Source organism: Gasterosteus aculeatus, chromosome 9 (assembly GCF_964276395.1).
Source record: "Gasterosteus aculeatus chromosome 9, fGasAcu3.hap1.1, whole genome shotgun sequence".
Classification (NCBI taxonomy): Eukaryota; Metazoa; Chordata; class Actinopteri; order Perciformes; family Gasterosteidae; genus Gasterosteus; species Gasterosteus aculeatus.
In genome coordinates, this window is record NC_135696.1 from 661168 (window position 1) to 677123 (window position 15956).

At 49.4% G+C, this 15956-nt stretch overlaps 1 protein-coding gene across 15 annotated transcripts in view; it reads left to right on the forward strand.

Moving 5' to 3' along the window:
• Nucleotides 1-386: 386 nt before the first annotated feature.
• ptprdb (protein tyrosine phosphatase receptor type Db) overlaps nt 387-15956 on the forward strand; it is a 47233-nt gene continuing 31663 nt past the window's right edge. For all 15 annotated transcript variants that reach the window (XM_078080613.1, XM_078080616.1, XM_078080618.1 and 12 more), the window contains exons 1-4: nt 387-524; nt 10210-10355; nt 11688-11829; nt 15593-15781. In XM_078080613.1, coding sequence (XP_077936739.1) covers nt 440-524; nt 10210-10355; nt 11688-11829; nt 15593-15781 — 562 coding nt within the window. In that variant the 5' untranslated portion in view covers nt 387-439. The remainder of the gene's footprint in view (nt 525-10209; nt 10356-11687; nt 11830-15592; nt 15782-15956) is intronic.

Here is a 15956-nt window from a genome sequence, read left to right on the forward strand (position 1 = left end):
TTGTACTTTGTGCAACGGGCGAAAACTAAAAGCAGGAAAACCACAAATAAATCAGGCCGGTAAGAAAACGTAAGACTGATGTTTTAAGTGTTTGTCGTGAGTTAAGATTCATTTGTGAACTCACACACACTCGCAGAGACAGGCACGCACACACCAAAACAAACCCCCGGCACTGAGTGTGTGGTCCTAATGAAGCGAGGAGAGAGAGGCAGCTGCATAACCGGAGTGTAAAGGCCTGGAGGGAACTCGCACACTTTAACACAGCGTTTGGGTGTGTGCACATACAGGGATTTAATAACCCAAACCCTCTTAATATGGAGAGTCTAATGACTGCATTTCTTTAACCCTCCCCCTCTCTCTCTCTCTCTCTCTCTCTCTCCGTGCAGGTTGTGAGGACCTGTTTCTAGCAGCGAGGCAGTGAGCTCACGGTGGATACAGCATGCATGTGTCGACGTATCCCATGATGCACTCTGCCAGTCCAGGCCTGCTCCTCCTCAGCTTCCTCTTCCTCGCCGATGCCGACTGTGAGTGCCCCTCCCCCCTCACAGGGTTCTCACATACAGCTGCCCACAGATGAACACACGCATGGGGAGCAACGGTTGTGTTTATAAAAGCAGTGCGTGTCTTATAAAAGCACGCATGCACGAGCACACGCGGCGGCTGGAATGACCTGATTTTCTCCCACAAACAGCTCCACTCCTGATAACGCGTGTGCGTGTGTGTGTGTGTGTGTGTGTGTGTGTGTGTGTGTGTGTGTGTGTGCGTGTGCGTGTGTGTGCGTGCGTGCGTGTTGGGTAGCATGTTTGATACGTGGCCAGCTGTTTTTGTCCAGTATTACTCGGCACGGACCAACAGACCACATATGGCGAATCAGATCATTTTCCACTGTTGGTACGATTGTGTTGAAAACCATGTGTGTGTGTGTAGGTGTGTGATCCCTGATTATGGCTGGTCCTATGCACATTAGGATGGTGGTTTTGACCCGTATGCTGGTTTAATTGAGGCTGTAGCTACTGATTATCTCTATTATTAATTAACCTGCTGACAGTTTTCTAAATGTATTCTAAGAGCCTACACGTTGATGTCCTCAGATTGCTTGTTTTGTACTGCGAAACGGTCCACGACCCACAGATGTTCAGTTTGAGAAACTGTGAAGAATGGAACCTGAATGCCAAAATGAAGGTATTATTAATGAACGTATGTCATTTAGACATAGGATTATATCAGCTTGAAAGTGTGTCTTCGACAACCACTGCTCTGGTGTTCGGTATAATAAATCAAACCTACAGTAAGGAAGGAAACAAACAGAAAACAAGGCAATCGCTGTATAATGCACTTAAAACCAAAATGAAACATAATGAATGTTTACTGGGTTTCTCATGTTGCGTTATCACTGTTCTAGAGTGTAAAGAGGAAGCTAGTTAACATTAGTTAGTCAGAGGCGTGTGTGCAGGATGATGTATTCTTGCAGTCTTCAGTAAACATGTTCAGTTAAACCAACCACCGTCTAAATCTACACCCACCGAGATCGCACAGTTGTTAGCGGCTAGCGGTTAGCCAAGAGTAGTGCGCAAAGAGTCCACGTCCGCTTAAAGCAGGGGACAAATGGCGTTTGGAAGAACTTTGAGTCACCACATCCATCACGGGCCATTTAACACGCAGCCATTAGTAGGAACCCAAAATGAACACGGGAACCGACCAGGACAGACGCAGAGACGCACACTCACACTCACTCACAAGACACCACATTGTTCATCATGGAAATGATGGGTCATGTTGAGGACACAACTATAGAGGAAGCAGGAAAGAGATCTGTGTGTGTGTGTGTGTGTGTGTGTGTGTGTGTGCGCTCAGTATGGCTGCCTACCTGTGCGGGAGAAAGTCTTTGCTTGGCATGACTTCTCTGCCAATTTGTCAGGTTGACAAATGCGTCTTTGAATCTCGCAGCAGCTGTGATGAAAGGGGTGGATTTCGGGTTGAGACTAAGGATAAAGGATACGAGCACAGAAGGGCAGCGTGGGAGGACGAAGAGGGGATGGACTGAAAGAGAATAATGGAAGAGAAAGGGGGGGGGGGTCGTTCAAGCTCAGCATGCAGACTGTTAAAACATCTGGGAGTCATCCGTCAGACAGCGATGCAGCGCGATGCCATCGAAACGCAGACGCTGGTCTGAGAAGTGTGAATGTGTCCGTACACGCGGTCAGAGGGAATCAGATCAAACACGCAGCATGTCTGCAGTCCAAAAGAAGAAGAAGAAGAGGCGTGTGTATCGTGGTCGCCCTTTACACACGCAGACACACATGTGCGTACACACACACTCTCGGCCCCGCAAGCACACACACGTCCACAAGCCGCTCGTGTTTTCCTTTCGGCCTCATGCCCTCTTGTCCCCTGCGTAAGTTCCAGGGTCGGCCAGTAAAGACCCACTCATCCATCAAAACGGTGATGCTCCGGGACTTCCTCCACGGCCTGCTAGGTCAACGCCGACGCACACACACACACACACACACACACACACACACACACACACACACACACACACTGAGAGAGAGGGGGGGGGGGGGTTCGCATTTTGTTTCTCGTCTCATTTGCTGTGACTTTCCCCGTTGCTCTTTTCCCTCGCTCGCATCGCTCGCCTCTTCTCCGCACGTCCATGTAATTTGGGGAGAAAGGCGGGACAGAAGGCTGGAGGGGGCGGGGGGAGATTGGGGGGGAGATGGGGGGGCGAAGGGTAGAAAAAGGACTGTTCTTTTCTCTTCTTCTCATCTCATTGCGCGTGGCGCACAGTGCCTCTTTTCATATCAACAGTGGGGACCTGGGAGATTTGACTGTTGGGTATTCAAACCGAGGCCACTGGGCCGGTCGGCATCAGCGACCCTCGCCGTCTCTCCATGTTTGGGAATGTTAAACGCAGTCCGAGAAGAATCTTTCCAAATAAATAGCACATTTTAAGCACAATAGACAGCACATTTTTGGTTTCCTCCTCCGCGCCTGCACACAGGTTTTTTTTTATTAAGCTTTGGACATCTTGTGTCCCCTACCCAAGATAAAACCACATGAAACCTTGCATGGCACTGCAACCTATGTGCATTCCTGCACACGCGCGCTGGTGTAACAATATCAGCAGTGCATCAAGCATATGCATGTCTCTCTCTCTCTCTCTCTCGCCCACCCTTTATGCTTGTCGGTGTGTTTGTGTGCGCGTGCGTGCACATGACATCTATCTGCTGGATTAAGAGCAATGTCCTGATCCCGTCGCTAAACTGGGCCACCGCTCCATGTGTGCAGTGAGATGCGCTGCATCAGAAGCTGCATCTCACACTGTGTGAATCCGGGCGGCGGGAAGCGATGAAACAACGGGGTTCTCTCCTCTGACCCTCGTTTGCCCCAACGCCAACGAGCTGCCACCCTCCCCCCCGCCGCTCAGAAGTCATAGTGAAAATACCAGCTGACGTACAACTCCTCGCGTTTGTGTGTGAGTGTGTGTTTAGCTACAATTACTGCCTTGTAGTAGTAGGTCATGCTCGATGTGACATCCACGTCTGTCCAAAATGTCACGCCGTCATCCTCTCATCCATCACGATGACCTTTCTGAGCCGGTATACTTAGGAGAGAGCGACAGGCGTGAGGTCACGGTTCCTCATTCCTTGTGAGCACGGATCATCCAAGTCATCTTCTGCAAAAGTCTCAAATCTCAAGACTCCACTTGACGTTCATAACCAGTTATTATTATGATGTATTCATCGACTAGCAAACAAAATGACTGTTGATGCAATACTAACTATTAATTACTAACTATTAATAGGCATTTGATTTGTAATAGCTTGAAATCCACGGGAAAAAACTAAAGAAAGCAATTGGGGGCTAAATCTTGATTTTTTTGATAAAACATGATTAGATGAATACAACAAACTGGTGCGCTTTGAGAACAACAACTGTAAAGCTCGCTGTGGGGGGGGAGGGACCAGCTGATTCGCTGTTCTCTGCTAGACGCATTCAGCATGGTATCGCTACGTGTCACGGGTTACAAACCTGGTCATTGGCTGGATTTCCCCTCCGTTGAGGGTTATGCATTCCCATAGAACTATAGGAGGCCGCGTTGGCTGATTGACCTGTCAACGATGTAAAAGGTTTGTCAACCCCCCACGGGGACGCCGCCGCTGCTTAGGCCTACCGCGGGAGCCCCAGTTAGCGGTGCTAGATGCAGCTATCCGCCGGGTTCTAAGGTCAAAGGTCACTATTGTAGTTGACTTGTCCTTGCTTTTTGGGAATTCCAATGAGTTTGGTCTTTAGTTTAGACCAGTCACTTGTTTTAATTCCACTTCTTAAGCTCCAGTGGAAATGAAACGCACTCTGCAACAAGCCCTTCACATTTTTTATTTAATTCATTTGACATACTTTAAAAGATCTCCCTACTCATTACACGCTGTACTGCCATACAGGATACAGTACCTGGTGTAATATGCTGTACAGATAGTGATTCTGGATGTATAAATAAGTCCCCTTACGACTGCAATCCCTCCCTCTGTGGTGGGGACACAACATAAGAAGGCAGAAATTGCATCTGCATGATTTATGAGGCCGATGAGGATTTGTGTTTGGTGCCACATGCATGTGTACGTCCCCTGTGATTATGCTTGTACTTGTCTGTTTTCTATGTATATGTGTGCAAGCATGTGTAGTGCTTTGGATTAGACGAGAGATTAGATTGTGATAAGTATTTAGTTTCGGAGTTGACGGATAAGGCGTGAGATGAAAATGCAAGGTCACAAAAGGTAGAGATGAGTAGAGATGGCGAAACATAATCCAAGTTATTTTCCCCAGTGGATCATGCTTCTCCTTTGTGATTGATTGTCTGTCCCACTGAACGTTAAAATAAATACAAATAAGACGGTTGACATTATTGCAAACCGCCAACATCTGCTCTCAGCAGATGAGAAGAAGAGTGAAGGCGGCTCGGGGTGATTTCTCCTGTGGACAGCGAGGTGGAGATCCTTTCTATTCTACCATTTCATTTGTCATTGTTGCAGGTGTCTTCATGGACACAGATACCTTGAAATGTGCAGAGCAAGGTCATTCAGAGATCTCTCAAGGACTGCTTTAACATTTTGGGAAAGACATTAATCAGAAGACATTTATTGCCACATATGCTCTCTAATGCCGAGAATTGCCGGTTGGTACCATTAAATGATCTGCCCATTCAATATAAAGCTTGAGAAAAGCATCAGGTTAGCCTAGCTTAGCATAAAGACTGGAAGACAAATAACACACGTATGTTTTCTTCAAACTGTGTCAAAAATGGCTTTTGGGTTTGAAACCAATGAGACAACGTTGAGGCCCTAGAGATGCACGACGACACCCAAAGACAATATCTTCACCGTGATGGTGCCGGGCTTCTATGTGATGGACGGATTTGATTTGTAAGCTCCCAAATAATCGGGTCAGGCCGGAAAATGTCATGAATGTTCGTGCCGAATAGATGATAGATGATGATGATGAATTCAGGAAGTTTTCTAGTAAACTGGTCACCTCTTCCCCTTAAGACAGGGGGAGGGTTAACGCGGTTTGACAGTTGTTTATTAAGAAATTGTCTCTGACACTGAGGAAAGTCAACAGTGATATTTTTACCACAAATGAGAAATAGATTCCGCAGATTCAGCTCTTGCGTTGATGTGCCCGCTCATTTGGAATGTGACGATAAACCTTAAAAATGAAAAAGGCAAATTGAAATGCTTGATGATGCTGTTCCGTCGTCTGAAGTGCAAATATTTCTCGATAGAAGGTGACAGAAAGAGGTCACATCACAAGTCACATTAAAAGGCGGATCACAGTACTGGTGTTTATTGCCTCTGACGGAGAGGCAGAGAGGCCTGCTGTTGATGTTCTGGCTACACAAAAATAATCTATACCTTCAAATCAATCTCCTACTAAGTTTGAGCACAGTGACCCTTTGGACCCCCCAACAGGTTCTCCACTAGTGTCCATGACGGTCCATCTGGGAGTGAGCCGGATTGGAGACCAGAAAGAGGCGTCCAAGCTCCTCAGCGCGGAGCGTCGCCTTCCCCAGCAGTGTGGGTGGTGATGGGGGGGGTTGGTGCATAGCTGCGCACCCATGCGTGGCTAACAAGACCCGACCAAGCGTTAGCTTAGCAGGTGCACCCGTCTGTGAAGAGGCCTCGGTAGCCTTGGCCTAGCTCTGACTTAGCGGTGCGCTGTGACCGGCGCTGAGGAACCCCTCTGTTGGTCGTCATGGGACGCCGGCCCTGACCCAGTAACGCTGTGTACCCAGTGGGTAGCCCGTGTGTTTCTAATGATGTGTGTATAATAGAAGACCCCATTTGATTAATTCCTCCCCTTGTGTTTCTAAGCAATTAACCCTGATTAACTGTGCACTAGCCAGAGCCCGGGGCAGCCATGGTGGGGAAGTGGCATCCTAATTGGACGTGCATTCCGATCGGCAGTAAAAGGACATTCTATTGTTTCTCTATTGCGTCGCGGTGAAAGTGACTACGGAAGACTTGCATACAGATAAGTGACAGAGAACTCATAAGCGCGCAATTTTACTTGGTTGAGACACAGACGGACTCTTAAGCTTTAATAACTTCTCAACTTTAATGGGAAGTTTGATCAAAAGTTGATTCAATTTTCTACGTTGAAAGGACTCATTGGGAACGAAATGCTTACCAATGAAAGTGTCCCGCAGAGGGACGATAGCTGTCCTTCCATGTTCATCGACCCGGGCACTTTCATTCCCAGGACCAATGTGAGAGGCTGATCATTTGCTCCTTTTGTGTCGATTTTGATGTTAGCGGCTCAAGTTATGGTCCTGGCCAACTGCCCACCCACTCTGCCGACTGCTGCTAAGGCCTCGCTATTGGCCTCGTTCCTCAACTTGACTGACAGGCGTGACTCAGATCTCATTTGTGGAGTGATCAGCCAAACGCCCACCCCCGTGCAGCTGGATGTGCTCCTGGCAAGGGCCGCGCATTGCTCATTACGTGCATAACCATCGACATGAGCACCTGCTTAGGAGGAAGGGATCCGCAGACGCAGATGCTTGGCGAGTTGTACCAACATGTGATCAGAACCCACTCAACGACGACACGAGTTCTCACGAAAGCCCTTCATGCCCACGCAGACTCACAAACACCCATGAGTCTAAAGGTATTTATCCCTTTTCTCCAAAAGAGGGGGGGTCCAAAGATTTGATAATTACCCATTTTATATTCTTCTTTACTTTGTCAGTTTTCTGGCAGTTAGTCAGTGTTGGTCCGTTGTGTGCTGCCGAGTTGCGTTGGCTTTGTCTGCTCTGTGCTTTTTTGTGTCGGATCAATTCATTTGCTGACTTTTAATGTTTTGGAGAGTGGAAAGTTTGGAGAAGATGTGTGTGAGTTTGGATCACTTAGTGCATCGCAGTTTGGTCATTATTTCACTTAGTGGACATTTACAGTCTATTTCCAATCAAATGACGTAAGCACAGTACAGCAACAACGTTGTCTATATCCCAATAACCATCCACCCATCTCTTTGCCTCATCAGAAAGTAAAGAAACCCCATATGGGAACCATTAAATCTATAGGCTACTCTTGCAAGCGGCGACTCTTCAGCTGAGCTCCATCTGTTAAACCTCCAAAACATTTACTTCCCCTTCTTGAATTCACACAATCTCCCGATCTTAATACTGTATGTTAGTAAATCAGACTCCCTGAAGGTTTGTGGCAGCATCTGTTCTTACGAGCTCCATCCCTCTCGCGGTGTCCCTCCAGGTTACGGCAGCATCTGTCAGCTACAGCTCGTGTCTCGTTTAGCTTCCCACAAAGTGTCATTAGCCTCCTTAAGTCCTTTTGATTTTGCTTCTTTTACTCCGATTCGACTCGAAGGTGGTCCGTGGGGTGGTTGGAGGGGGGGGGGGTAAACCCTGCCATCTGTTGTGTATGTCGAATCCCACTGTATGGCACACACACTTCTATCACTTCCAGAGAGAATTGCACCTACGAGCATGTGACTGCTTCAAAGTGCCCCTCGTGTTCCCAGTTCATCTCATTCCTTCATTCTGCTCTTCAATCCTTCAAATAGTAATAAAGCCGCCGGCGTCCTGCGGCCCCCTTTGAGCTGCGGGGCCAAATGTCAACGATCAATCCCACCAAGAGACCCCCGATTATCCGGACAGAAGACGGACAGGAGCGTAAATAGAGAGCAGGGGAGCGGCGCGGGATGGAAAGGGGGAGGCGGCAGGGGGGGAGGATGGAACCGCGGCCCGTAAAGAGAGGCAAGGAGGAAACAACTAGAAGGGTGGGGGGGGTGAGGAATTGGGGAGAAGTGTGGAGGAGAGAGTTGCGCACCTACACCCCCCCCCCCCCCCCCCCGCCCATTAAGTCAGTCAATGTGACAGCGAGACTTATGTAACACCCCAGAGATGGAGGGAGGAGATGCAGAAAGGATAACAAGGAGGAGGATGAAAGCGGGAGGAAGGGGAGCAGCTGTGGAGGAGAGTGGAGGGGGGGTGATGGGGGGGTGATGGGGGGGTGATTCAGTGGCAAATAATTAAGTCGCTGGTAGAAAGATAAAGGGGGAAATATGAGAACGAAGGAACGTAAGACAATTTAATGAGAGATGCATAAAGAGAGGAATCTGGTTATAGAGATGAAAAGAAGGGGGGGAGATAAAAAAAGCAATTGAAAAGTCTTCCGTGTCTCTTATGATGACTCTGGCTTTAGACTTTTCATTTGTTTGTGAGGCAGAGATTAGCAGAGGATTAAGAGAGAGACTCTCCCCCTTCTCATTCTGATAGTCTCTCTCTCTCTCTCTCTCTCTCCAATGGCCACAGGCACAGATCACGTCAGGACATTCTACCGATCCGATAGATTGATCGATGTTTGGGGGGGGGGGGGGGGGTAAATGAGGCAATTTGTCAAATTCCCTAAAATGACTAAACAGCTGCTTGTGTTGGAGACATTCACTTCACATTCATGTCAAAGGTCATCAAGGCGTCTCCATAAGTATCAGCTGACTCGTCTGGGAAGAGACCACAAACATGGAGATGCACACGCACACGCACACACACTCCGACCGACACACAGTCGGAGGAAGTGTGTGTCGGTCAGAGGTGGAGAGAAAACAAAATGATGCAGGAAGAGCAGAGGAGAGCCCCTCCATCTCTCCCCCCTCTCCATCTCTCCCCCCTCTCCATCTCTCCCCCCTCTCCATCTCTCTCCCCTCTCCATCTCTCCCCCCTCTCCATCTCTCCCCCCTCTCCATCTCTCTCCCCTCTCCATCTCTCTCCCCTCTCCATCTCTCTCTCTCCCCTCTCCATCTCTCTCTCTCCCCTCCTCCCTTCTCCATCTCTCTCCCCTCTCCATCTCTCTCCCCTCTCCATCTCTCTCCCCTCTCCATCTCTCCCCCCTCTCCATCTCTCTCTCTCCCCTCTCCATCTCTCTCTCCCCTCTCCATCTCTCTCTCCCCCCTCTCCATCTCTCTCCCCTCTCCATCTCTCTCTCCCCCCTCTCCATCTCTCTCCCCTCTCCGTCTGTGTGTCTCTCTCTCTCGTTTCCTTTTATCTCCCTCGCTCTTCTCCCCCAGCTCTCCTCTGCTCTTCCTGCATCATTTTGCTTTCTCTCCTCCTCTGAAAAGCTTAGTATTTTTTTCTGCCTCTCCTCCTCCCCCCTTTTAAAACAGCAAAAAGCAATTTCTCTCCCTTTGTCAGGCCGTTTGGCGGTAAGCCCTAAAGTAGGGATTTTCTGGTTTGGCTGGAATGCCATTAGGGCGGCTGGTGAGGTGCCGTGACTGACGTGCCGAATCTTTTTGATGTCGTGATGTCACAATCCAGCGGGAGGCGGCGGTTATGATATTGTTGGCGTCCCCGGAATGAGGGGCTTTAGTGGTCATGTCAGGAGTAAGTCTTCATAAATCCTTTATGGCACAGAAATATTAAGCTCCTTTGGCGGTACATGGACAGTGAGGAGAACATGGTGGAACGTGCACACGCGTGTACTGAGAGAGAAGGATGCACAAAGCCACTGGCGTGCGCTGATAGACGCTCACACTGTCTCCGCTCTGACTCACCGATAACGGCATCCGCGTGCTGCCTTTGGTTGATGAACACACATGACACGTGACACGTGGTCCATGGAGTCGGCGCGTGTTGGTTTGGAACGGATTGGTTGTCATATGGAGCTTCGCTTGACTTTTCACCCATGTGTTCCCACACAGCACCCCCCAGGTTTACACGAACCCCCGAAGACCAGACAGGAGTCCAGGGGGGAGTGGCGTCCTTTGTGTGCCAGGCCACGGGGGACCCACAGCCCAAGATCGTCTGGAACAAGAAGGGCAAAAAAGTCAGCAACCAGAGATTTGAGGTACGGCCCTGAGACGCTGGTAACTGTGTGACCTCTGTATGATCTGTGCACACTTCTTCTCACAGCAAAGTGGCTCAGCATTGGACAGCAGAGCCAAGACTGTGTTCGCAAAAGGCCAAACAACTGCTGTCGGCGGCGTCACTTTTTCTCACAGCGGACCGGTTGGTTTGTGGAATAGTGACTATAATATGAAACGATTAAGAAACTGCCCTGATCAGTTTTCTTGTTGAAAGTGGAGGAGATCAGCAGATGAAGGTGGAGCCAGTTAGCTTATCGTAGCCTGCTGAAAGGGAACAGAGCCAGCATTTATATTTGTAGTTACACGTTTGCTTTTCCTCTGACGACTATCGCTCTGAAAACGGTGTATTGTTGCCACTGTGTTTATTGCAGTTAATGCAAGTCAATGATGCGTTTTCAGTGAGGTCAAAGCTAAACCGTTTACCTGCTTCTCTTCATTTGTACTGCAAAGGTTTTACAGCTGTGGGAAACAGCATCTGCTCTACGTCTCCGTGTCAGATGATGCCCCGGGCCTCAGATGCTCATATGATCAGCCTTATTAGTTTCCCCAAGGCAGTAACCTTCGATTTATTTCACCACCTCACGAGTCCCTCTGAGATGGAGCTGTTGAACCAGCCCCCCCACTTTCACACAGTGCTTTTCCACTTTAATAAGTCTATTTTCCTCCGAGGTTTGAGTTCATCTTGGCTCGTTCCTCTTTGTGATTAAATCACTCGGGGAGATATTTTATTTTTAATCCACCCTATATAAGCTCAGACTTATATTTATTCTTTTCTGACGTGTCATTCGAGAGTTGTGGGGGGATTTCTTTTTATTGGATTTTATTCAGTGGAAACCTTATCAGAATTTCAAATCCAGATGTCGTACATGCATGACATCTTGATAAGCTTGATACAACTTATGCAAGAGCAGTTACTGCTGGACGATCCAAACCTCTCCCTTCTTACACATCCTAGATGTCAAAAAACGGGCAATAAAGGACCATTTCATCTTCAATCATCCCATTTCAATTCGTTACTCTGTCAAAAGTTAGTTTAATCATCAGTGGACTTTCTGCTGCCAGTTGGAATCTATTTGAATGTGCAGCGATGGACCCGACACTGTAGGTCCACATGTGATTTGTGGCTTTGGATCAAACCTGATTTAGTGCTCTCACGCCTCCCTGGTTTTGTCCCTTCAGCTCACCCTTGTAAATAAAACGTCTGGGAAAACTGTCTTTCATTGAGCTGCAAACAATGTTGATGTGGTGTGCAGCCACTAGTGGTATATTTGATTGATTGACAGCCACTTCAACGTCTCTCTCCTACACAACAGGTCATAGAGTTTGACGACGGGTCCGGCTCGGTCCTGAGGATCCAGCCGCTGAGGACCCCCAGGGACGAGGCCATTTACGAATGTCACGCCTCCAACTCTGCAGGAGAGCTCACTGCCTCCACCCGGCTCAGTGTGCTACGGGGTCAGTGTGCTGCCTTTTTTCCTGACACTAAGAACATGTGCTAATCATAATACCTGAACGTCCTACATCATCATGGCCCCATCACACACGCAACTTGGGTCAAGGCGAGAATCAAAAACATTCTATGGCCACTGGACGGGGTCATAAAGGCCACCATGTTTTTCACAAGTTAACTGAGCTGTAATTGTTGTTAAAGGACATTTTTGAACCCTCTCCTCGTGATATCAAGGGCAAAATTATATTTATTAGGGGCAATTTTTGCCTTTGCCCTGGTGTGTCTCCGACGCTGGGCCTAGCTACTAGCTTGGGTTAGCTTAGCTTCCAACTCGCCGTGTCCCTGCTGTCCTCCACGCGGACGTTTGGCAAAACTTTGGTGAAGCAGGTGTGGCTTTGTTTTTATATACCATTAAGGATCCAAACATGCACAAAATCCAAAAAACAAACGATGAGACGAGATCTGGAGCCAAATGCATCCATAGTAACATGCAGCTGAATCAATGCAAGAACCACGAGTATCGGCACAGAACACGGGCTGTAGAACGTCTGTGTGATGTTTAGCCCGACCTGAGCCGCCGGTCCTGCAGCAGAGGCTGGTTGGGTGTTTGCTGGGATGCACTGCGGTAGATGCGCTTTCCGTTGGTCCATTAAGGCTGATGGCGACGTTAGTGTTAGTGGAGTCCATTAGGGGAACATTATGTACCGGTAGTTTTGCAGCTCAAGAGTGTCTCGGCGAGTGAGGCCGCTCAAGTGTAGATAATCACATCGCCTGCCGCTACGGAACGCGCTCGTGGGGGAAGGACGCGCGGCCTCTTGTTCTCGCGTCTCTGGCTCTGTCTTGTTCTTCTCTCGGAGGAGTAATAACACAGTCCTCTGTCTCGTCCGTCTCGTGTTTTTCTGTCTTTCTACACTTTGTTCCCCTCCTCTCGGTGTCTCAGGTCCACTACACAGCGGCCTCTAAATTATTCACAGCAGACCACTCTTTGCATCTTCTGGGCCGTTCCGCTCCATCCATCCAGAACTTTTCCTGTCTCACACGGTTGTCTTTGTGCTCGTGTGCGCACGTGCGCATGCCTTTTTGAATTTTTATATTTTCCCTCCCTGCCTCCCTAGAAAGAACCATCCGCTCGCGTCTGATCTCTGTCTTTATCAGCAAGGCAGAAACGTGCAGACATAGTGTCCTGCATGTGAGACAAGCAGTCTTTATGTAGTGGTTTGTACTCCTCTGAGGAGTCATTGTGCCGGGGACGACTGAGAGGCCACCTGGGAGCCCCTAATAGCCCCTGATATGCTGTCAGTCCAAATGTCAGGTGGAAGGCACGCCCACACACACACAGGGAGTCTTGTCAGTCAGTCGCGTCCCCCCGTCTCCCCGGCTCTGAGAAGACACGGCTCCAGGGACTGCCTGTCAGACGGGAGGGATCCGGTCTTAAGGTCAGCAGGCTTAATTACTGAGGATTAGAAGCCGGCTAATTGAAATCTTGCCTTCCAGTAAACGGGCGTGATTGACAAGGGCTGAAATAATAATGAACCCGAGAGCAATTACTGCTGCTGGTCCCGTGTACAGTCCCACGCTCTATTATTCATGCTCTGGTCAAAGTGGTTAATGTGAGTTTGTGCGTCAGTGCAAAATGTTCTTACTTACTTCCATTGCTTAAGGGATAGCGTGCAGCGTTTAGGGGGACGTATTGGCAGATATGGGATATGATGTAAATCAGCATTTCATCATTTGAAGACCAGACGCGTTGTGTTGTCGATTATACATCTTCATTCGCCGCTGGTCGGCTGCCACGTTATTACAGAAACATGGATGGACAAAGCAAACACTGGCGCTTTCACGTTGTCCAGTCGGCCATTTGAAATGTTTAAATAGTGATGACATCAGCAGCCACGGCGCCCAGAAACAAGAACGAGCTGTGGCCTCGCAAACCAGACCAGGCTGGGACACAAGAATGTGACAATTACGCATCACAGTAGGACAGCTGCGAGTGTTACTTTCCCAGCATCCATCACAGTCGTCCCCCCCCCCCTGAGCCCCGTGTCATGAATGACAGAAACAGGTTGGCTTGCAGGTGCAGATGTTACACGCGGGCAGCAGCTGGCTCACGCTGTGGTTCCCACGCTGTGTACGGCCGGCCTGACCGGCGCTCTCCCACGCTCGACAAACGCAGTGAGCGATGCAGTTTTTGGGGTCCTGCGTAAAGAGGACGGTGTTCGCGCGGTTTCCCATCGTTGGGGGAAAGTGGGGTCGGGGGTCGGGGGGGGGCAGGGGGTCGAAGCTGGGGCTTCATCTATGAGCTGTGAAATAATCTGGACCTGTCGCCGTAGTGTGGGAAACGGTGGGATTCCCCCCCAACGAGGGGGGGGGGGTGTAAGGTCACGTATCTCTTCTGCAGCTCACACACACACACATGCACACACTGAATCAGCTAACACACTTTGCTGTTACTTACACCTGTCACGATGGTTATGTGTGTGTGGGGTGTGTGTGTGTGTGTGTGTGTGTGTGTGTGTGTGTGTGTGTGTGTGTGTGTGTGTGTGTGTGTGTGTGTGTGTGTATCGGCTCATTCTATCGCTCCTCAAACGCCATTTCACACTCTGTCAGCCTTTAATAACCAACCAGATTTGTGACGCGCTGGAGTTTGTCGGTGGTGCACGAGCTCCTGGTTGCAGGGGGGCAAAGGGAGCAGCGGGGTCTCGGGTCTGAGCGCGTCCCCCCCCCACCCTCCCCCCCTCCAGGTGGATGAAGCGGAATGCATTATATCTGTCTTTGAAGTTTGCATAATGAAAGCAGAGAGAATGGGGATGGCTCCCCCTGCGCTCTCTCTCCTCCCCCCTCTCTGTCAGCGCTCTCCCTCTCTTCCTTCCCGTCGCTCTTTTTTCTTTAGCGCTTTTCACCCTTTTCTCCCCGTTCATGGAGAACAGAACACACACACACACACTAAATCCCCTCTGATCTCGTCCTCCTGGTTTATTATGAGCGTGTTTCCATTCGTCGGCCGTTGCGATTGATTGAAAGCAGAGCTGTTAAAAGGCCACACGCAGGGCTCGAGTCTCACGGCCCGTTGGCTGCGGTTCGATGGGCCGGTACTGGAATTAGCGTCTCTTTGGTGAGGTGCCGCGCTTGGGTTTCCCATTAAATGAGGGAAGAGGTTACGGTGGATTCTGGGTAAAATAGACTGCGTTCTACTTCAAATACAGACACGCGCAGGGATGCCGAGCTCGTCCGCTGTGACTGTCTGTACCCACTTCATTATGAACAAGGGCTGGCATGCAGAGTTGTCATGAGACTGACCTGTTGGACGCGTGCACCGGGGCCGAGCCGCCCAATCAGACGCGTGGCTCTGAGCCGACTCCCTGCGGAACGGAGCGATTGACTTTCAATTGATTCTTCTCGGAGGAGGGTTCGCCTAAAGCTTTTTGTCAGGTGCAGTGAAATGTTGCTTATTCTATTTGACCTGGCTGTTGTATCCGCGTTCTGGCCTCCGGGCTCAAAGCCGATTCCAAAAACCCATTACGGCTCCAAACGGAATGGAAACTAAAAACCTCTTCACACTGGACTCAACCGACTCAATCCGCACGGCTTGAATTCAAATGAATTTTGGGACATTATTCACTTTGTTGCTTCAGTAGACCGATGCCTCTCTGTTCGATACGCAAAGCTAGAACCAGTTAACAAATGTTTAGAATATTTCCTGCAAAGTTGTCACTGAAAACATGTATTATTGAGCGCTGAATTGTTTGACTGGTGCCGGTCTCCCCGTAGAGGACCAGCTGCCCCCGGGGTTTCCCACCATAGACATGGGCCCCCAGCTGAAAGTGGTGGAGCGATCCCGGACCGCCACTATGCTCTGCGCTGCTAGCGGCAACCCTGACCCAGAAATTACCTGGTTCAAGGACTTCCTGCCGGTCAACACGTCCAATAACAACGGACGAATCAAGCAGCTCCGCTCAGGTAACCGACACTTCAATCCCCCCTCGACCCCCGGCTTTTATTCCCACCTTTGGGATTCTCTTTCCCTCCCAGTCTGCTTTTTATCCCTGTTTCAATATCTAATTCCCCTTTTTTATTTTCTGTTCCCACAAAGCGTGTTATTCTTGCCCCAGTTTCTGGCCGTGTGCTGTGCCGC